Genomic DNA, 22,252 nt, shown 5'->3' on the forward strand with positions numbered 1-22,252 from the left:
CTTTAGAAATTTTAACATGATGGATTTCTATTAATTTTAACCCAATCTTCCAAAAATAATTATGAGTTATCAAAACTTTAAAAATAAATTCTAATACCTACCATATATATATCAATAGATACAACTTAATTAAATTTACATAATTAAGTGTTTAAACTCCTAAATGTGTAGTAAGAATTTAATAAATAAATTTTTGTTACTAATCTTTAAAGAAAATGACTATTCCATTTTAATCAACTCTATCACTAAAAATATGGCTAACATAACTCATTATTTTTGGTTAATTTGTGAAAATCTAGTGAGATTTATAGTTTTGGTTCTCTAAGGCATAAGTAATATATTAATTTCAACAAAAGCTTATTGAAAGACCAAACTATTTTCTAGTGGTTAGCTAAGTTACATGAAGAAACATTTTGGACTAAAATAATACAAACAAAACAAAGGAATAAAAGAACTAGTTTATTTTTGGAATATTAAACAAAGTAGTTAAAAAAATAAAAGAGAACTAAGATTCACACCTTTGCTTTTGTTATGCTATTGTGCAGGTTTGTGATTTTAACAAAGAGAGTAAGTGCCTATTTATAGGAAACAAGTGAAAGATTTTGTGGTGCAAAAGAGTGCCACGTTTTCTTGCTAAAGGAATAAGAGATATACTCATGTTGCTAATTCAGTAACATTCATGCATAGTGCCACGCCAATGGATAAACTAATTCTTATCAGTATACTTACATTCTTATCTATACTGTACATTCTTATCCAATATTGTTTTTAAAAAAATCATAAATAATATAATTAATCATATAATCCTATCATATATATTTTTCTGGTTTCAAAAATATATTTATTTATTTATTTCGGTAATAAAATTTATACAGTCGAGCAAATCGCTGTCCGAAATCCGGTAGAATTTTAAGCCGAAATTTTTAACATAGCCTGTTATAATATTATAGTTCTAATATATAACATTATTTTTCCTAAATTCACTTTCTAGAAAAGAATTTAATTATCAGTTAATTCAGAGTAAAATACCGCAAAAACACACTAAATAATGCATAAAAAAATAGGGTGTCACATTACTACCCCACTTAAAAAAATTTCGTCCTCGAAATTGTATACCTTGAAATAAATATGGATATTGCAATCTCATATTATCCTCTAACTCCCACGTTGAATCTCCGGTTACTTGATCCCATAGAACTTTGACCAAGAAAATCTGCTTCCCTCTTAGTTGTTTGATTCTTCTATCTTCGATCCTTACAGGAGACGTCTCGTATGACAAGTTCTCTTTTAATGGGACTTCATCGGGTTCAATTATGTGAGATGGATCAGGGACATACTTCCTTAATTGTGAAACATGCAACACATTGTGAATATTTGAAAGAAAAGGAGGTAAAGCAATTTGATAGGCTACTGGACCAATACGACGAATAATTTGGTATGGCCCAATGAATTTTGGAGTGAGTTTTCTGGCCTTAATAGCTCTACCTACCCCAGTCGTTGATGTGACTCTCAAAAATACATGTTCTCCTTCCTGAAATTCGAGAGGTCTTCTTCTCTGATCAGAATAGCTTTTCTGTCTGTTTTGTGCAACCTTCATCTTCTCGCGAATTTGTTTAACTTTCTCCGTTGTCTGTTGAACAATTTCTGGTCCAAACATGATGCTCTCTCCATCTTGATACCAACACAACGGTGTCTGACATTTTCTCCCATACAAAGCTTCATAAGGTGCCATTCCTATGCTTGAGTGGAAACTATTATTGTATGTAAACTCGATCAATGGTAGTAGATCGTCCCAACTTCCTCTATTGTCTAGAACACATGCTCTCAACAAGTCTTCTAGAGATTGAATTGTTCTTTCAGTTTGTCCATCCGTCTGAGGGTGATAAGCTGAACTTAATCTTAATTTTGTCCCCAATGCTTTTTGTAAACTCTGCCAAAAGTGAGATGTAAATTTTGGATCTCGGTCTGAAACAATACTTGAAGGTACCCCATGTAATCTGATGATTTCCTTGATATAAATCTCAGTTAACTTGTCCACATTGTAGTTAATATTCACTGGTAAGAAATGTGCTGATTTGGTTAATCTGTCTACGATAACCCAAATTGAATCAAAATTATGTCTGGTTCTCGGTAATCCCACAACAAAATCCATCGAAATACTCTCCCACTTCCATTCTGGAATGTCTAACGATTGAAGCATACCGGCTGGTCTTTGATGTTCCACTTTTGCTTTTTGGCATGTTAGACATGAAGCAACATACTCCGCCACTTGCTTTTTCATTCCGGGCCACCAAAACCTTAGCTTCAAATCTTGGTACATTTTGGTTGCTCCTGGATGAATACTCAATGTACTCTTATGTGCTTCGTCTAAAATTAGTTTCCTCGTTTCTAAATTATTTGGGATACAAACTCTCCCATTGCATCTCTAAATCCCATCAGTTCCCAAACTGAATTATGCTGCTCTTTCTTCACTAACAGTACTGGAGCTCCCCAAGGTGATACACTTGGTCTAATGAACTGTTTTGACAACAAATTTTCAAGTTGGGTTTTTAACTCTGCTAACTCAGTAGGTGACATTCTATATGGTGCGATGGAGATCGGACCTGATCCAGGGATTAGATCGATCGAAAACTCGATATCCCTTACCGGGGGTAAACCAGGAACGTCTTCTGGAAATACTTCCGGAAAATCATTCACTATTGGGACTTGGTTCAAAACGTTTTCTCTCGCAACTTCTACAGAAGATAATAACATGTACCCTTGAGCTCCTTCTTTTGAAGAAGTTATATCATGATTAGCAGATATAAGCTCGGAATTCCCAGAATCAGGAAACACTACAGTTTTACGTGCACAGTCTAAAAAGATATGGTTGAAAGATAACCAATCCATGCCTAAAATCACATCTAATTGTGTTAAAGGCAAACATATCAAGTCAACAAGAAATTTCCTATTGTGGATGACAAGAGGACATTTTAAACAAACAGTGTTTGCAACTATGGGTTTAGCAGTTGCAGTAGAAATGATTAAATCAAAAGGCAGTGGTGTTACAAACAAACTCAATTGTTTCACACGATCTATTGAGATAAAAGAATGAGTTGCTCCAGAATCGAATAGTACAGTTAAGAGATTACCCGTCATATCGCAACTACCTTGTATAAGATCTTTAGATTGAGAAGCCTCAACACCACTTAGAGTATAAACCCTTCCTTTCTCCTTTGGCCTTGCAGCTCTCACATTGTTCACCACGGGTTCAACTTTTTGGTTCCTGCATTCCCTGGCCATGTGTCCTATATCCCCACATTTGAAACACTTTATTCCTGTTTCGGGACAAGTGTTAGCCAAATGATCTTGTTTTCCACATTTGTAGCACCTTCGAGTGAGTTCTTGATTCTGGTTTTGGTTTGATCCATTTCCAACGGCTGATGTAACTGGACGATAGGGTCTCTGATTCTGATTATTACTCGCAGTTCGAGAGTAAGGCTTTTTATACGGTTGCTTTCCTTTATGGTTCCACCCTTAAGTTGGATATTTAGACCTAGATGGTCCACCCACACTTCCTCGATTGATTCCACCTTCCTTCATTGCTTTTATCTTCCTGCATTTTTCTACAAGTGGTTGGAATTGACGAATTTCTAGTGGCAAGACAGATTCTTTGATGCTATGCTTCAGTCCACCTTCAAATCGTTCACATAGCCAATCTTCATCCACTTGGTCCTGAAAGAAACGAAAATATTTTGCCAACGACTCAAACTTTGCTGCATATTCTCCAATCGTCATTCCTCCTTGTTTCAGGGTCAGAAATTCTTGTTCCTTTGCAGTCCTAGCACTTCTAGGAAAATACTTGTCGAGAAATTTCGTACGAAATATTTCCCAAGTAATATCTTGATTGTTAGCTTCAATCATCTTGCGAGTTCCTTTCCACCAGTATTCGGCATCTCCCAATAGTAAGTAAGATGCATATGTTACCTTTACTTCGTCAGGACACCTCAACACAGCGAATATCTTTTCTATCTCTTGGAGCCATAAGTCAGCTTTCTCTGGTTCGGTTTCTCCAAGAAATTGTGGAGGATCGTGACGTCTGAAATCTACCAATCCTTTATTTTCAGCATTTCTTTCTTCCCTTTGTTGCTTTCGAATATCCCTTTCAGCCTTTGCAGCAGTTTGTTCTGCAATGGTTGCTGCCATTTCTGCCATAGCTTGAATAGCTCTTCCCATACCTCCTTCGGTATTGCTTGCCTCTCCGTTTTCGGCTTCTATATGATTATTTCTACGACTCATTGGGTTCCTAAAAGTCCTAATTGGTTAGAACCTAATTATTAAATAATATAATAATCTATACAAAGTTAGTACAAACAAACGCAATAAGTACAGACATCCTCTAACGTTCCCGAAAGAATCAACCGTGCTCTGATACCACTAATGTAACGCCCCATTTTCCGTAACGATAGAAAATGGTGTTACGTCTTGATACTTGAGTCTAAAGCGAATTAAGTTCATAAATCTTACTTTTACTAGTAAATTAATTTGGTTACTAAAAATTTAATTTAAATAAATATCTTTCTTGCATTTTTTTTTTTTAAATAAAAGTCTTAGCTCTTGATCGTAAAACATAAAAATAAATAAAACACAAGGATATAAAATATGCATCAATATATTCTACACGACGTTATTTATCTTGCCCTTAGGCTTACATATTCAGGCTTGTCAGGGTTAGTTAGATATTTTACAAACACCTGCAAGTTAAAGTACGTCATACTTAAGTCAAACTAATTAAACATAAGGAGAGATAACTAGTTTTTCGATTCCTATGGTTGTCCTACTTATTCCTGTGCATATCAGTGTTTGGGACACCATATCCAATTCCCAAACTGCATCTCCTATTTCCTCCAGATACTCAATCCTTCGGTTCCCCGAGTGACTCAATGACTTCCCCGACATTATCTGCAAATTGTAAGGGTGAAATACTCGCACACAAGGTTAACTAAATGCTAATAATATTACATGATGATACATAATATTTTATAGTTACATGTAATATTTTTTTTTAAATAAAGAAATATATAACACCATTATACATGTAATTTCTTTCACCATTAAATCCTGTAGAAATTAAATAATCACAAGGAAATATAAATCAATTGAGCACACAATAATTTATGGCAACCACACACATCAAAGTTAGTCAAAACAAAGATCACTTAACACTTTATCATAATCAATACCAAAGGTTATAGTTTTGACTTGTTAGTAGCATCTTGGTTAAACCTACTCCATGGAGACCTCTATTATGAGTGTAAGGCCGTCTCAACTGCCATAACATGATTGTTTGCAACGAGTAGATATATAATCTCTACTCCAACCATTCTGGCCCGATCGCTGCACCTTATTATAGATAGTCCTGCACAGTCAGGTATCACTGCGTCGGGTATTATGATTTCCTCCAGTTAGAGAAGCCATCACTAACTATTGGTAGGAGTTCAAAACGCCTGTGATCCCCAGAAGGTCTGTAGTCGACCCAACCGAACCTATCCTCAGTCTTATATACGTTATCGTATTATAAGAAACAACCTGTATTACTCTTTACAAAAATTATTATTTTTGTAAATCTTCAACACAACTGTTTTCATCAACAATCGACTTAACAATTTAATTGTCAAAAGTCCTAAATGTACCTTAAGAGAAATTTCTTCAAATAAAATTAATAATAATAACTGTGAGTTAGTTATAAGATAAATAAATTAAGAAAAATATATTATATATACTTACAATACCACGTTTAACTGATTACTTAATATATGTATATGTATGCATAATATTTAGAATGTTTTCTAGAATTTCTTCTTTCTACTTACTGTCCATTTCAATAAATAATATAAATAATCAAATTTGCTCGTTAATAATATATATTTAAAACAGATTAATACTACAATTAAATACACAAATTTTCTTAATCTCATGTGATAATATACATATATATCTTGGGCGTTCTCTAAAGTATATCCCCTTACCTTTCAACTTTTCAAAACTTGAGTAATCACCTTCTTCAACACCTAATTACTCATCAAAATAATTATCTCTTAACTAACTATCATTGAAATAAACACTAAAATTATTAAATGCTAAAAGTTAAGGTAATTTTAATAATTATAGAGTTGACCATAAATTTGGAACGTAATAACATTAACATTAAAAAATTCTAAAGATAATTTTCCAATAACTATAATAAACTAGATTATTCACGTGGTGTAAGTAATGGTTATTTTTTTTTCTTACTTAGAATAACTTTAGAAATTTTAACATGATGGATTTCTATTAATTTTAACCCAATCTTCCAAAAATAATTATGAGTTATCAAAACTTTAAAAATAAATTCTAATACCTACCATATATATATCAATAGATACAACTTAATTAAATTTACATAATTAAGTGTTTAAACTCCTAAATGTGTAGTAAGAATTTAATAAATAAATTTTTGTTACTAATCTTTAAAGAAAATGACTATTCCATTTTAATCAACTCTATCACTAAAAATATGGCTAACATAACTCATTATTTTTGGTTAATTTGTGAAAATCTAGTGAGATTTATAGTTTTGGTTCTCTAAGGCATAAGTAATATATTAATTTCAACAAAAGCTTATTGAAAGACCAAACTATTTTCTAGTGGTTAGCTAAGTTACATGAAGAAACATTTTGGACTAAAATAATACAAACAAAACAAAGGAATAAAAGAACTAGTTTATTTTTGGAATATTAAACAAAGTAGTTAAAAAAATAAAAGAGAACTAAGATTCACACCTTTGCTTTTGTTATGCTATTGTGCAGGTTTGTGATTTTAACAAAGAGAGTAAGTGCCTATTTATAGGAAACAAGTGAAAGATTTTGTGGTGCAAAAGAGTGCCACGTTTTCTTGCTAAAGGAATAAGAGATATACTCATGTTGCTAATTCAGTAACATTCATGCATAGTGCCACGCCAATGGATAAACTAATTCTTATCAGTATACTTACATTCTTATCTATACTGTACATTCTTATCCAATATTGTTTTTAAAAAAATCATAAATAATATAATTAATCATATAATCCTATCATATATATTTTTCTGGTTTCAAAAATATATTTATTTATTTATTTCGGTAATAAAATTTATACAGTCGAGCAAATCGCTGTCCGAAATCCGGTAGAATTTTAAGCCGAAATTTTTAACATAGCCTGTTATAATATTATAGTTCTAATATATAACATTATTTTTCCTAAATTCACTTTCTAGAAAAGAATTTAATTATCAGTTAATTCAGAGTAAAATACCGCAAAAACACACTAAATAATGCATAAAAAAATAGGGTGTCACATTACTACCCCACTTAAAAAAATTTCGTCCTCGAAATTGTATACCTTGAAATAAATATGGATATTGCAATCTCATATTATCCTCTAACTCCCACGTTGAATCTCCGGTTACTTGATCCCATAGAACTTTGACCAAGAAAATCTGCTTCCCTCTTAGTTGTTTGATTCTTCTATCTTCGATCCTTACAGGAGACGTCTCGTATGACAAGTTCTCTTTTAATGGGACTTCATCGGGTTCAATTATGTGAGATGGATCAGGGACATACTTCCTTAATTGTGAAACATGCAACACATTGTGAATATTTGAAAGAAAAGGAGGTAAAGCAATTTGATAGGCTACTGGACCAATACGACGAATAATTTGGTATGGCCCAATGAATTTTGGAGTGAGTTTTCTGGCCTTAATAGCTCTACCTACCCCAGTCGTTGATGTGACTCTCAAAAATACATGTTCTCCTTCCTGAAATTCGAGAGGTCTTCTTCTCTGATCAGAATAGCTTTTCTGTCTGTTTTGTGCAACCTTCATCTTCTCGCGAATTTGTTTAACTTTCTCCGTTGTCTGTTGAACAATTTCTGGTCCAAACATGATGCTCTCTCCATCTTGATACCAACACAACGGTGTCTGACATTTTCTCCCATACAAAGCTTCATAAGGTGCCATTCCTATGCTTGAGTGGAAACTATTATTGTATGTAAACTCGATCAATGGTAGTAGATCGTCCCAACTTCCTCTATTGTCTAGAACACATGCTCTCAACAAGTCTTCTAGAGATTGAATTGTTCTTTCAGTTTGTCCATCCGTCTGAGGGTGATAAGCTGAACTTAATCTTAATTTTGTCCCCAATGCTTTTTGTAAACTCTGCCAAAAGTGAGATGTAAATTTTGGATCTCGGTCTGAAACAATACTTGAAGGTACCCCATGTAATCTGATGATTTCCTTGATATAAATCTCAGTTAACTTGTCCACATTGTAGTTAATATTCACTGGTAAGAAATGTGCTGATTTGGTTAATCTGTCTACGATAACCCAAATTGAATCAAAATTATGTCTGGTTCTCGGTAATCCCACAACAAAATCCATCGAAATACTCTCCCACTTCCATTCTGGAATGTCTAACGATTGAAGCATACCGGCTGGTCTTTGATGTTCCACTTTTGCTTTTTGGCATGTTAGACATGAAGCAACATACTCCGCCACTTGCTTTTTCATTCCGGGCCACCAAAACCTTAGCTTCAAATCTTGGTACATTTTGGTTGCTCCTGGATGAATACTCAATGTACTCTTATGTGCTTCGTCTAAAATTAGTTTCCTCGTTTCTAAATTATTTGGGATACAAACTCTCCCATTGCATCTCTAAATCCCATCAGTTCCCAAACTGAATTATGCTGCTCTTTCTTCACTAACAGTACTGGAGCTCCCCAAGGTGATACACTTGGTCTAATGAACTGTTTTGACAACAAATTTTCAAGTTGGGTTTTTAACTCTGCTAACTCAGTAGGTGACATTCTATATGGTGCGATGGAGATCGGACCTGATCCAGGGATTAGATCGATCGAAAACTCGATATCCCTTACCGGGGGTAAACCAGGAACGTCTTCTGGAAATACTTCCGGAAAATCATTCACTATTGGGACTTGGTTCAAAACGTTTTCTCTCGCAACTTCTACAGAAGATAATAACATGTACCCTTGAGCTCCTTCTTTTGAAGAAGTTATATCATGATTAGCAGATATAAGCTCGGAATTCCCAGAATCAGGAAACACTACAGTTTTACGTGCACAGTCTAAAAAGATATGGTTGAAAGATAACCAATCCATGCCTAAAATCACATCTAATTGTGTTAAAGGCAAACATATCAAGTCAACAAGAAATTTCCTATTGTGGATGACAAGAGGACATTTTAAACAAACAGTGTTTGCAACTATGGGTTTAGCAGTTGCAGTAGAAATGATTAAATCAAAAGGCAGTGGTGTTACAAACAAACTCAATTGTTTCACACGATCTATTGAGATAAAAGAATGAGTTGCTCCAGAATCGAATAGTACAGTTAAGAGATTACCCGTCATATCGCAACTACCTTGTATAAGATCTTTAGATTGAGAAGCCTCAACACCACTTAGAGTATAAACCCTTCCTTTCTCCTTTGGCCTTGCAGCTCTCACATTGTTCACCACGGGTTCAACTTTTTGGTTCCTGCATTCCCTGGCCATGTGTCCTATATCCCCACATTTGAAACACTTTATTCCTGTTTCGGGACAAGTGTTAGCCAAATGATCTTGTTTTCCACATTTGTAGCACCTTCGAGTGAGTTCTTGATTCTGGTTTTGGTTTGATCCATTTCCAACGGCTGATGTAACTGGACGATAGGGTCTCTGATTCTGATTATTACTCGCAGTTCGAGAGTAAGGCTTTTTATACGGTTGCTTTCCTTTATGGTTCCACCCTTAAGTTGGATATTTAGACCTAGATGGTCCACCCACACTTCCTCGATTGATTCCACCTTCCTTCATTGCTTTTATCTTCCTGCATTTTTCTACAAGTGGTTGGAATTGACGAATTTCTAGTGGCAAGACAGATTCTTTGATGCTATGCTTCAGTCCACCTTCAAATCGTTCACATAGCCAATCTTCATCCACTTGGTCCTGAAAGAAACGAAAATATTTTGCCAACGACTCAAACTTTGCTGCATATTCTCCAATCGTCATTCCTCCTTGTTTCAGGGTCAGAAATTCTTGTTCCTTTGCAGTCCTAGCACTTCTAGGAAAATACTTGTCGAGAAATTTCGTACGAAATATTTCCCAAGTAATATCTTGATTGTTAGCTTCAATCATCTTGCGAGTTCCTTTCCACCAGTATTCGGCATCTCCCAATAGTAAGTAAGATGCATATGTTACCTTTACTTCGTCAGGACACCTCAACACAGCGAATATCTTTTCTATCTCTTGGAGCCATAAGTCAGCTTTCTCTGGTTCGGTTTCTCCAAGAAATTGTGGAGGATCGTGACGTCTGAAATCTACCAATCCTTTATTTTCAGCATTTCTTTCTTCCCTTTGTTGCTTTCGAATATCCCTTTCAGCCTTTGCAGCAGTTTGTTCTGCAATGGTTGCTGCCATTTCTGCCATAGCTTGAATAGCTCTTCCCATACCTCCTTCGGTATTGCTTGCCTCTCCGTTTTCGGCTTCTATATGATTATTTCTACGACTCATTGGGTTCCTAAAAGTCCTAATTGGTTAGAACCTAATTATTAAATAATATAATAATCTATACAAAGTTAGTACAAACAAACGCAATAAGTACAGACATCCTCTAACGTTCCCGAAAGAATCAACCGTGCTCTGATACCACTAATGTAACGCCCCATTTTCCGTAACGATAGAAAATGGTGTTACGTCTTGATACTTGAGTCTAAAGCGAATTAAGTTCATAAATCTTACTTTTACTAGTAAATTAATTTGGTTACTAAAAATTTAATTTAAATAAATATCTTTCTTGCATTTTTTTTTTTTAAATAAAAGTCTTAGCTCTTGATCGTAAAACATAAAAATAAATAAAACACAAGGATATAAAATATGCATCAATATATTCTACACGACGTTATTTATCTTGCCCTTAGGCTTACATATTCAGGCTTGTCAGGGTTAGTTAGATATTTTACAAACACCTGCAAGTTAAAGTACGTCATACTTAAGTCAAACTAATTAAACATAAGGAGAGATAACTAGTTTTTCGATTCCTATGGTTGTCCTACTTATTCCTGTGCATATCAGTGTTTGGGACACCATATCCAATTCCCAAACTGCATCTCCTATTTCCTCCAGATACTCAATCCTTCGGTTCCCCGAGTGACTCAATGACTTCCCCGACATTATCTGCAAATTGTAAGGGTGAAATACTCGCACACAAGGTTAACTAAATGCTAATAATATTACATGATGATACATAATATTTTATAGTTACATGTAATATTTTTTTTTAAATAAAGAAATATATAACACCATTATACATGTAATTTCTTTCACCATTAAATCCTGTAGAAATTAAATAATCACAAGGAAATATAAATCAATTGAGCACACAATAATTTATGGCAACCACACACATCAAAGTTAGTCAAAACAAAGATCACTTAACACTTTATCATAATCAATACCAAAGGTTATAGTTTTGACTTGTTAGTAGCATCTTGGTTAAACCTACTCCATGGAGACCTCTATTATGAGTGTAAGGCCGTCTCAACTGCCATAACATGATTGTTTGCAACGAGTAGATATATAATCTCTACTCCAACCATTCTGGCCCGATCGCTGCACCTTATTATAGATAGTCCTGCACAGTCAGGTATCACTGCGTCGGGTATTATGATTTCCTCCAGTTAGAGAAGCCATCACTAACTATTGGTAGGAGTTCAAAACGCCTGTGATCCCCAGAAGGTCTGTAGTCGACCCAACCGAACCTATCCTCAGTCTTATATACGTTATCGTATTATAAGAAACAACCTGTATTACTCTTTACAAAAATTATTATTTTTGTAAATCTTCAACACAACTGTTTTCATCAACAATCGACTTAACAATTTAATTGTCAAAAGTCCTAAATGTACCTTAAGAGAAATTTCTTCAAATAAAATTAATAATAATAACTGTGAGTTAGTTATAAGATAAATAAATTAAGAAAAATATATTATATATACTTACAATACCACGTTTAACTGATTACTTAATATATGTATATGTATGCATAATATTTAGAATGTTTTCTAGAATTTCTTCTTTCTACTTACTGTCCATTTCAATAAATAATATAAATAATCAAATTTGCTCGTTAATAATATATATTTAAAACAGATTAATACTACAATTAAATACACAAATTTTCTTAATCTCATGTGATAATATACATATATATCTTGGGCGTTCTCTAAAGTATATCCCCTTACCTTTCAACTTTTCAAAACTTGAGTAATCACCTTCTTCAACACCTAATTACTCATCAAAATAATTATCTCTTAACTAACTATCATTGAAATAAACACTAAAATTATTAAATGCTAAAAGTTAAGGTAATTTTAATAATTATAGAGTTGACCATAAATTTGGAACGTAATAACATTAACATTAAAAAATTCTAAAGATAATTTTCCAATAACTATAATAAACTAGATTATTCACGTGGTGTAAGTAATGGTTATTTTTTTTTCTTACTTAGAATAACTTTAGAAATTTTAACATGATGGATTTCTATTAATTTTAACCCAATCTTCCAAAAATAATTATGAGTTATCAAAACTTTAAAAATAAATTCTAATACCTACCATATATATATCAATAGATACAACTTAATTAAATTTACATAATTAAGTGTTTAAACTCCTAAATGTGTAGTAAGAATTTAATAAATAAATTTTTGTTACTAATCTTTAAAGAAAATGACTATTCCATTTTAATCAACTCTATCACTAAAAATATGGCTAACATAACTCATTATTTTTGGTTAATTTGTGAAAATCTAGTGAGATTTATAGTTTTGGTTCTCTAAGGCATAAGTAAAATATTAATTTCAACAAAAGCTTATTGAAAGACCAAACTATTTTCTAGTGGTTAGCTAAGTTACATGAAGAAACATTTTGGACTAAAATAATACAAACAAAACAAAGGAATAAAAGAACTAGTTTATTTTTAGAATATTAAACAAAGTAGTTAAAAAAATAAAAGAGAACTAAGATTCACACCTTTGCTTTTGTTATGCTATTGTGCAGGTTTGTGATTTTAACAAAGAGAGTAAGTGCCTATTTATAGGAAACAAGTGAAAGATTTTGTGGTGCAAAAGAGTGCCACGTTTTCTTGCTAAAGGAATAAGAGATATACTCATGTTGCTAATTCAGTAACATTCATGCATAGTGCCACGCCAATGGATAAACTAATTCTTATCAGTATACTTACATTCTTATCTATACTGTACATTCTTATCCAATATTGTTTTTAAAAAAATCATAAATAATATAATTAATCATATAATCCTATCATATATATTTTTCTGGTTTCAAAAATATATTTATTTATTTATTTCGGTAATAAAATTTATACAGTCGAGCAAATCGCTGTCCGAAATCCGGTAGAATTTTAAGCCGAAATTTTTAACATAGCCTGTTATAATATTATAGTTCTAATATATAACATTATTTTTCCTAAATTCACTTTCTAGAAAAGAATTTAATTATCAGTTAATTCAGAGTAAAATACAGCAAAAACACACTAAATAATGCATAAAAAAATAGGGTGTCACAGGCGCCATTTTGATGTAGGTTTTTTCCTACACGTCATATAACTATGTACACGTGAGTATATATAGGATCGTTTCCACAGGGAGTTACGTTTAATCATAAGCATTTACACAATCGTTCACATTAAGGGTTTGGATATAATTTGTTTGTGTGTAACACTATATCCATGTTTGACACTAAAGTAAAAACGAGAGGGGATCGAACTATTTCGCTTGCGGTATAAGATAACGAGCAAGCATAACAGCAGCAATCTCTCGATCGATTAACAGACTCTAGCTTTATAACCAATATTATTACAATCATTTCTACAATATCCTTCGTGTCCAAAGCGACATCATTATTTCCAAGTTAGCGTTTAAACATTCGTGTCCAAATTCCTTAAACGATAACAAAGTCGATCGGATAACTTAATCGACCGTGTCCAGCCTGATTAAGTATCCGAAAGCATTAAAATCTTGATTACAAGTAATTATCAAAGGTTTACAAACTTGTCAAGAGTGATATAACATAAGATAGATTGTTATTCTAGTTCTAGATTCAAGAGTTTGTGTCCAAATCATCTTGAATCTCTTTGAAAGCATTAAAAGCAAGAATAACAACAATATTGAATCATTAAGCTAGAACCTTATATATTAAAAGATCAAAAGATTACATAATAGCTTGATAGTTACCTCAATACTACAAAGAAGGTGATAGTTACATATAGACATGTAAACTAATGCAAGGAATGAAGGAAAGATGAAGATTCCATGCCAAGATCCTTGATGTCTCAATGAATCTAGGGTTGAATCTACTCCTTAATCACTTGCTTTGTGTTTCTCTCTATGAAATAGCTCTAACCTCTCTCTAGAAATGTGTAAAATGTTTTCAATGGAATAGTGAATCTCCAAAGAGAGGTAAAAAATCTATTTAATTGGGATTGCACTCGTGTTGGACGCTTTCGCGTCCTCAGGACGCTTAAGCGTCCTGCACAAAAATCTCCCAGTGACCAATAGCAAGCTGCCACGTATGCAGTGAAAATATCTTCTGGCAAAAGTAGATGAGCACGCTTTCGCGTGCTAATGGCGTGCAGAAAGCGTCCTAAGACGGTTTGCCTCTGGAGCTTGCACGCTTTCGCGTGATGAGGACGCGAAAGCGTCCTACTTGAATCATGAAAAGCGTCCTGAAAGCGTCCTGAAAGCGTGCAAAGAGTTGCATACGACATTGTGGACGCTTAAGCGTCCATAGGACGCGAAAGCGTCCTACCTTTGGTTCAAATTCTTCTTTCTTGTACCTTGCTTGTCATTTCCTGCATACATTGGGTAGAATAAAGCTCAAAAGCATATATGACATATTTGCATAATATTTGGAGTTTTCCATGGAGAATCTTGCAAAACAAGTCACTAAAATGCCTAAACTCCTATATGAAATATATCACTTTTAAACACTTATCAAACTCTCCCCAACTTGGCTTTTTGTTTGTCCTCAAACAAATCAATTGAAAAGGAAACTAACAAGGCTTTGGACAAGGTTTTTAACATGGTGTCAAACTATTCAAAACAAAAATTTAAACAAATGGTGATTCAAATATGATCGCACTGGCAAGCATGAAGGCCTCCGCTACTCTAGGTGCAAACTAAGAATGCGAAATATGTCCTAAGCACAAACTATACATCATAAACTTCAAAACATAAACATAACTATCTATGAACCACACCTAACACACTTCTTTAAAAGTAAATGCAATACTATGATAACAATAAGTGAGGTAATGAACACACATCCAACAATCATGCTAACATCCTATTTAAGTTAGGTGTCCATCCGAATATCGTCTCAAAAAGCATAAAAGCATGGATCAAAAGGTCTTTCAAGGGTTATAACTTGGCCGGGCTACAAAAGAAATGTCATATGTGGGGCAATTGATCAGAAAGCCTATCAAAGAGGAACATTCTTTGTAATACAACTTGAAATCCAATATCTTCCCTACCAATAATTACAACCTTTGGTGATTAACAATCAAACTAATAACCTTGACAACTTATTCTATTTTTGATTTTGTACTTTATTTTTCTTCTTTTTTTCTTTTCTTTTCTTTTCTTTATCAAATGTACAACTTTTTCTTTGATTCTATGTTGTCAGGTTATTCTAACAATTTCACCACAAACTTGACATATAATGCCTCCTTTTTCTCCCCAACTTGAATACAACAAAACTCTAATTGAATGTTCCCCTATCCTAAGGCAAGGGACAAAGTACAAAAAGGTTAAGGGTTCAACAAAGTAAAAATATCAAAGTCCTATAAGATTCAACCATGAACTGGATTTTTGAAAAATTTCAGGCAAATTCAACAAGCATTGTGCTTATGAATATTGACAGTTCATGTTTGAGGACTTGATTCATTTGGCTCAGATTGGGGTATCAGGTACTCGCTCTTCTCACAGGTAGGCTTTATGTGGTCAAGTAGGTTACTCTCAATTCAAAAAGTGCCTTTATCCTTTCCATGCTTTCAAACAGTTCAAACTAATTATCAGATTTAACATAACTAAAACAAGTTAGACGGTGATTATCGGTCTCCAGCATATATACAACAGATTGAAGCTACCTCACATTTATGTTAAGTACTAAGTGGTTCATAAATATTTATGTTTATGTTAAGAATTAAATGAGATACATTTTGTGCAAAGTACTTGTTTCAAATTCTTAGTAAAAACCTAGAATAACGGGAAACTAATACCTTGGCTTTGTGCTTTCTCACAATTCATAACATTATCACTCATCTGCTTTTGCTCAATAATTGGCTCCTTGGAGCACCTTAAACTTTGATGTTCATGAGCAATCTTTCTTTTGACGAAACACAAGCAAGTTTAAACAAAATTTTCATCCAAAGCAATAAGTTAAAAACCAAACAACAAGCTAAGTTATTTAACCCAAAATGAAATTTAACTAAACCAAAATGTTGAACACTCGAAACCGTGCTCAAAAAGTATAAGTACAAAAGCATTTAAATTGTTCCAACATCAACATAAAAACATAAACATAAATAGTCAAAGCAGAAATATCAAAGCATCACTAAAAATACAAGCTGATGCTGTCAGTTTGCCGCATCATCATCATCCATGTCATGATCATCACCCTGAGGGCCACCAAAAGCTGCACCACTGCCCCCTCCTGGGAAAATTGGCCTGTCCCCAGGCCATCTACAAGCCTCCATGTAAGTCTCAGGTGACAACATCTGGTAAGCAGGGTCCATGCGAGCCTCATACAGTGACTGGTAGATGCCTCTGTGGCTCCTGTAAAGTGCAGCATTCTGGTCCATAATGAAATGGTCCCGCTGCTCCTGTCTCTGCTCGTACTGCATCATATAAGCCTGAAAAGATGAAAACTCAAATGAAGTAGGAGGATGAGGTATGTCCTGCTGCTGAGTATCCTCCTGGTGCACATCCTCCTGCTGCTGAGTATCCTCCTGGTCATGCTCAGGCTCGGGCTCATGTGGTATAACTCCAGCTAGTCTTTGGGAATGGATGAAAATGTATCGATCATCAACCACTCCTTTAAGCTTTTCTGTTCTAGGCTCAGGTATGATGACTCCTTGGTCTTTCAGTAGACCCATAAGTAGACCAGGAAAGGATAGCTTGGTTATTTTCCCTATGAAACCACATAATGCGACATGCTTCATCTGGTCAGAAATAATTCGGGCAACATCTACTTGCCCTCCTTGAAGAATGTGCCAAAGCAAAGGTAGGGCAGCCATAGGTGTGGCTGTGACATGACTCCTAGGAACGACATTATGCACCAAGAATTGGAATATAATACCAGCTTCAAGTTTCATGTCCCTAAAATTGGCGGTTGTATACTCCTGGCTCTTTTTTCCCTTGTTATAAGTTTTCCCTGGTAAGAGTATGTCTCTAGCTATTTGCCTAAAGCTGTAATCTTTGTCTCTCTCCATCTCTCCATAGGCACAAAGGGTGGGGATAGTAGGATCCTCGGGTGGGTCAAGCTCTAGGGGGTTACCGAGATATGTGTTAATGGTGTCTCGGTCAAACCTCACATTGGTACCCCTAACAAAACTAGTGTATGTGAACCTAGCATCCATCTCCGTTTTCTCACAATTAGGCAAAGCATTGGCGTAGAACTCTCGCACAATGTCTGGGTTAATTTGGGTTTCAGGTGTCAAAAGCTTATCCCACTTCCTAGATGTTATCATGTTAAGGATGTGGGCATAATTGCCAGTCGGGTTGATGTTGAATGTTTTCTCGTGCTAGGTGCCCTTGTTCAATTCATTGTACCTCATGAGATGTTTCCCGGAAGAGTACCGGTTACGGTCAAAAATACGTGGTACGGGTATGGAACGCTCAATGGTTCCGGAAGTGGAACCTCTAGTTCGTTTGGTGCCGGTGGTTTTGTTTTTAGGTGCCATCTGCAAAACAACCAGAAAAGTCCATATACAAATGATAAAATTCAATTAGAACACATATGGAATCAACATTGTTACACAGATTCGAAAAGCACAGAAAAATAAATGACTGGGGGAGGACGCTTTTGGGACGCTTAAGCGACCTCAAAAGCGTGCTATCATGAAGACTCTGCCATTTGCACGCTTTTTGGACGCTTAAGCGTCCTCAGAACTGATGAAAAGCGTCCTCCATCTGCACCTGCATAATTTCATCCCAAAATTCCAACACAACACCAATCCAACATATTTTCAACAACATTATCCTTCCTTGGTTTCTAAAACTAACTAGTGATGAAGAAATATTCACAAGAAACATTCAAACCCTAATTCTTCAAAAGATTCAAAATGGGTCAAAATTTCAAAACTTGAATGTTCATGGCATTTTTTATGCAAATCTTGTTCTATTCATCCTAGCTTCCTATTAAAACAGTCTCTAATCACAACTAAGTCTCTAAACCTAACCCTAGCCTTTTCTAAGCATGTTACACATGAATTTTTCAATTTTAAATAAGATAAGAACAAGCAAAACAAACCTGTTGAGATGATGAATACGGCAGCAAATGATGATGAATGAATGAATTGTGTAAGTGCTTGACTTGAAATGATTAAGGTTAGATTTTTTTGGTTGTGTGTGTGAGATGAGAGAAGAAAATGGAAGTTTTGTGTGTGTTTGGGTTTGTGAAACCGTGAATGAGAGAAGTGGGGTGGTTAGTTGTGATAAAGGGGAGTTAATCCCCTTGGAAAACGTTATTTTTTTTTTTTTCAAACCAACGTGTAGGACGCTTAAGCGACCTCCTGTCGCGAAAGCGTCCTCCCAAGTATGCTCAAAATTTTGCTTTTTACATTTCTTGCTTTGATTGCTAAATGACTAAAACTAAATGCATAACATAAAAATACTTACAAAACTGGGTGTGCCTCCCAGCAAGCGCTTGTTTTACGTCATGAGCTCGACGCCTTTATCTTTGAAGAAATCACGGTTCGATTAGTGAAATCGTCGACAAATTCCGATCAATTTCACCACCGAAGTAGGGCTTCAATCTTTACCCATTCCCCGTCCAGTCGGACTTTGTCATTGGAACTTCTACACTACCGTTCCATAAGGCTTTTTTACTTTGATTGTAAACGGATTAGACCACCTAGACTTGAACTTTCCCAGGATTAACCGAGATCATGAATTACACAGTAACACCATTTGTCCGGGCTCAAAGTTTTGTTTCACAATCCTCTTGCCATGATAGCGCTCACCTTCTCCTTGTACACTTTTGAGGATTCAACGCTTGTCGCGCATTTCTCCGCATTCTTGTATTTGAACCTTCCTCTATTCGCCCACTTACTCTTGGTCAAAATTAAGAAATCAAAACGCTTTGTGCGCACAAAACGCTTCGTGCTCTAGTTCAACCGGCAAGTGGTACGGCTTTCACATGCCTCATCAAGCTTTACTGACCAATCTATTCGTGATGCCAACACGACCTTCTTTTCTAAGATTCCTTTGAATACTTGATTGGACACATCGGCTTGACCAAGTGGTTAGTAACATAAAAGAAAGTATAGGTGTATATATGTACAACAAATTTACAAGAACCAGTTTGTGCAAAATTGCTTAACATGACAAAATTGTTTCGATACTTATGAAATTATCCGCTACTCCCCGGCAACGGCGCTGTAACGCCCCATTTTCCGTAACGATAGAAAATGGTGTTACGTCTTGATACTTGAGTCTAAAGCGAATTAAGTTCATAAATCTTACTTTTACTAGTAAATTAATTTGGTTACTAAAAATTTAATTTAAATAAATATCTTTCTTGCATTTTTTTTTTTTAAATAAAAGTCTTAGCTCTTGATCGTAAAACATAAAAATAAATAAAACACAAGGATATAAAATATGCATCAATATATTCTACACGACGTTATTTATCTTGCCCTTAGGCTTACATATTCAGGCTTGTCAGGGTTAGTTAGATATTTTACAAACACCTGCAAGTTAAAGTACGTCATACTTAAGTCAAACTAATTAAACATAAGGAGAGATAACTAGTTTTTCGATTCCTATGGTTGTCCTACTTATTCCTGTGCATATCAGTGTTTGGGACACCATATCCAATTCCCAAACTGCATCTCCTATTTCCTCCAGATACTCAATCCTTCGGTTCCCCGAGTGACTCAATGACTTCCCCGACATTATCTGCAAATTGTAAGGGTGAAATACTCGCACACAAGGTTAACTAAATGCTAATAATATTACATGATGATACATAATATTTTATAGTTACATGTAATATTTTTTTTTAAATAAAGAAATATATAACACCATTATACATGTAATTTCTTTCACCATTAAATCCTGTAGAAATTAAATAATCACAAGGAAATATAAATCAATTGAGCACACAATAATTTATGGCAACCACACACATCAAAGTTAGTCAAAACAAAGATCACTTAACACTTTATCATAATCAATACCAAAGGTTATAGTTTTGACTTGTTAGTAGCATCTTGGTTAAACCTACTCCATGGAGACCTCTATTATGAGTGTAAGGCCGTCTCAACTGCCATAACATGATTGTTTGCAACGAGTAGATATATAATCTCTACTCCAACCATTCTGGCCCGATCGCTGCACCTTATTATAGATAGTCCTGCACAGTCAGGTATCACTGCGTCGGGTATTATGATTTCCTCCAGTTAGAGAAGCCATCACTAACTATTGGTAGGAGTTCAAAACGCCTGTGATCCCCAGAAGGTCTGTAGTCGACCCAACCGAACCTATCCTCAGTCTTATATACGTTATCGTATTATAAGAAACAACCTGTATTACTCTTTACAAAAATTATTATTTTTGTAAATCTTCAACACAACTGTTTTCATCAACAATCGACTTAACAATTTAATTGTCAAAAGTCCTAAATGTACCTTAAGAGAAATTTCTTCAAATAAAATTAATAATAATAACTGTGAGTTAGTTATAAGATAAATAAATTAAGAAAAATATATTATATATACTTACAATACCACGTTTAACTGATTACTTAATATATGTATATGTATGCATAATATTTAGAATGTTTTCTAGAATTTCTTCTTTCTACTTACTGTCCATTTCAATAAATAATATAAATAATCAAATTTGCTCGTTAATAATATATATTTAAAACAGATTAATACTACAATTAAATACACAAATTTTCTTAATCTCATGTGATAATATACATATATATCTTGGGCGTTCTCTAAAGTATATCCCCTTACCTTTCAACTTTTCAAAACTTGAGTAATCACCTTCTTCAACACCTAATTACTCATCAAAATAATTATCTCTTAACTAACTATCATTGAAATAAACACTAAAATTATTAAATGCTAAAAGTTAAGGTAATTTTAATAATTATAGAGTTGACCATAAATTTGGAACGTAATAACATTAACATTAAAAAATTCTAAAGATAATTTTCCAATAACTATAATAAACTAGATTATTCACGTGGTGTAAGTAATGGTTATTTTTTTTTCTTACTTAGAATAACTTTAGAAATTTTAACATGATGGATTTCTATTAATTTTAACCCAATCTTCCAAAAATAATTATGAGTTATCAAAACTTTAAAAATAAATTCTAATACCTACCATATATATATCAATAGATACAACTTAATTAAATTTACATAATTAAGTGTTTAAACTCCTAAATGTGTAGTAAGAATTTAATAAATAAATTTTTGTTACTAATCTTTAAAGAAAATGACTATTCCATTTTAATCAACTCTATCACTAAAAATATGGCTAACATAACTCATTATTTTTGGTTAATTTGTGAAAATCTAGTGAGATTTATAGTTTTGGTTCTCTAAGGCATAAGTAATATATTAATTTCAACAAAAGCTTATTGAAAGACCAAACTATTTTCTAGTGGTTAGCTAAGTTACATGAAGAAACATTTTGGACTAAAATAATACAAACAAAACAAAGGAATAAAAGAACTAGTTTATTTTTGGAATATTAAACAAAGTAGTTAAAAAAATAAAAGAGAACTAAGATTCACACCTTTGCTTTTGTTATGCTATTGTGCAGGTTTGTGATTTTAACAAAGAGAGTAAGTGCCTATTTATAGGAAACAAGTGAAAGATTTTGTGGTGCAAAAGAGTGCCACGTTTTCTTGCTAAAGGAATAAGAGATATACTCATGT

General features: G+C 33.9%; 4 protein-coding genes and 1 long non-coding RNA gene across 5 annotated transcripts; all 5 read right to left on the minus strand.

The window, feature by feature from the left end:
• Positions 1-2,388: 2,388 nt before the first annotated feature.
• On the minus strand, positions 2,389-3,282 carry LOC146899864 (uncharacterized). The gene has a single exon (XM_085736861.1). The coding sequence runs from the start codon at positions 3,280-3,282 to the stop codon at positions 2,389-2,391; it is 894 nt and encodes a 297-aa protein (XP_085592987.1).
• Positions 3,283-3,516: 234 nt separating this feature from the next.
• Positions 3,517-4,354, minus strand: LOC146899865 (uncharacterized). The gene has a single exon (XM_085733125.1). It carries the CDS (start codon positions 4,276-4,278, stop codon positions 3,517-3,519), a length of 762 nt encoding a protein of 253 aa, XP_085589251.1. The 5' UTR covers positions 4,279-4,354.
• A 4,316-nt stretch (positions 4,355-8,670) lies between these two features.
• On the minus strand, positions 8,671-9,564 carry LOC146899866 (uncharacterized). The gene has a single exon (XM_085736862.1). The coding sequence runs from the start codon at positions 9,562-9,564 to the stop codon at positions 8,671-8,673; it is 894 nt and encodes a 297-aa protein (XP_085592988.1).
• Positions 9,565-9,798: 234 nt separating this feature from the next.
• Positions 9,799-10,636, minus strand: LOC146899867 (uncharacterized). The gene has a single exon (XM_085733126.1). It carries the CDS (start codon positions 10,558-10,560, stop codon positions 9,799-9,801), a length of 762 nt encoding a protein of 253 aa, XP_085589252.1. The 5' UTR covers positions 10,561-10,636.
• Positions 10,637-10,915: 279 nt separating this feature from the next.
• On the minus strand, positions 10,916-13,584 carry LOC146899868 (uncharacterized). The gene is made up of 3 exons (XR_015021644.1): positions 13,083-13,584; positions 12,291-12,332; positions 10,916-11,223 (listed from the first exon to the last, which is right to left on the minus strand). It is a non-coding gene; the product is annotated as an uncharacterized LOC146899868 (long non-coding RNA).
• Positions 13,585-22,252: the final 8,668 nt, after the last annotated feature.

This window comes from Medicago sativa, chromosome 8 (assembly GCF_051527215.1).
Source record: "Medicago sativa cultivar Bolivia chromosome 8, Bolivia_mono, whole genome shotgun sequence".
Classification (NCBI taxonomy): Eukaryota; Viridiplantae; Streptophyta; class Magnoliopsida; order Fabales; family Fabaceae; genus Medicago; species Medicago sativa.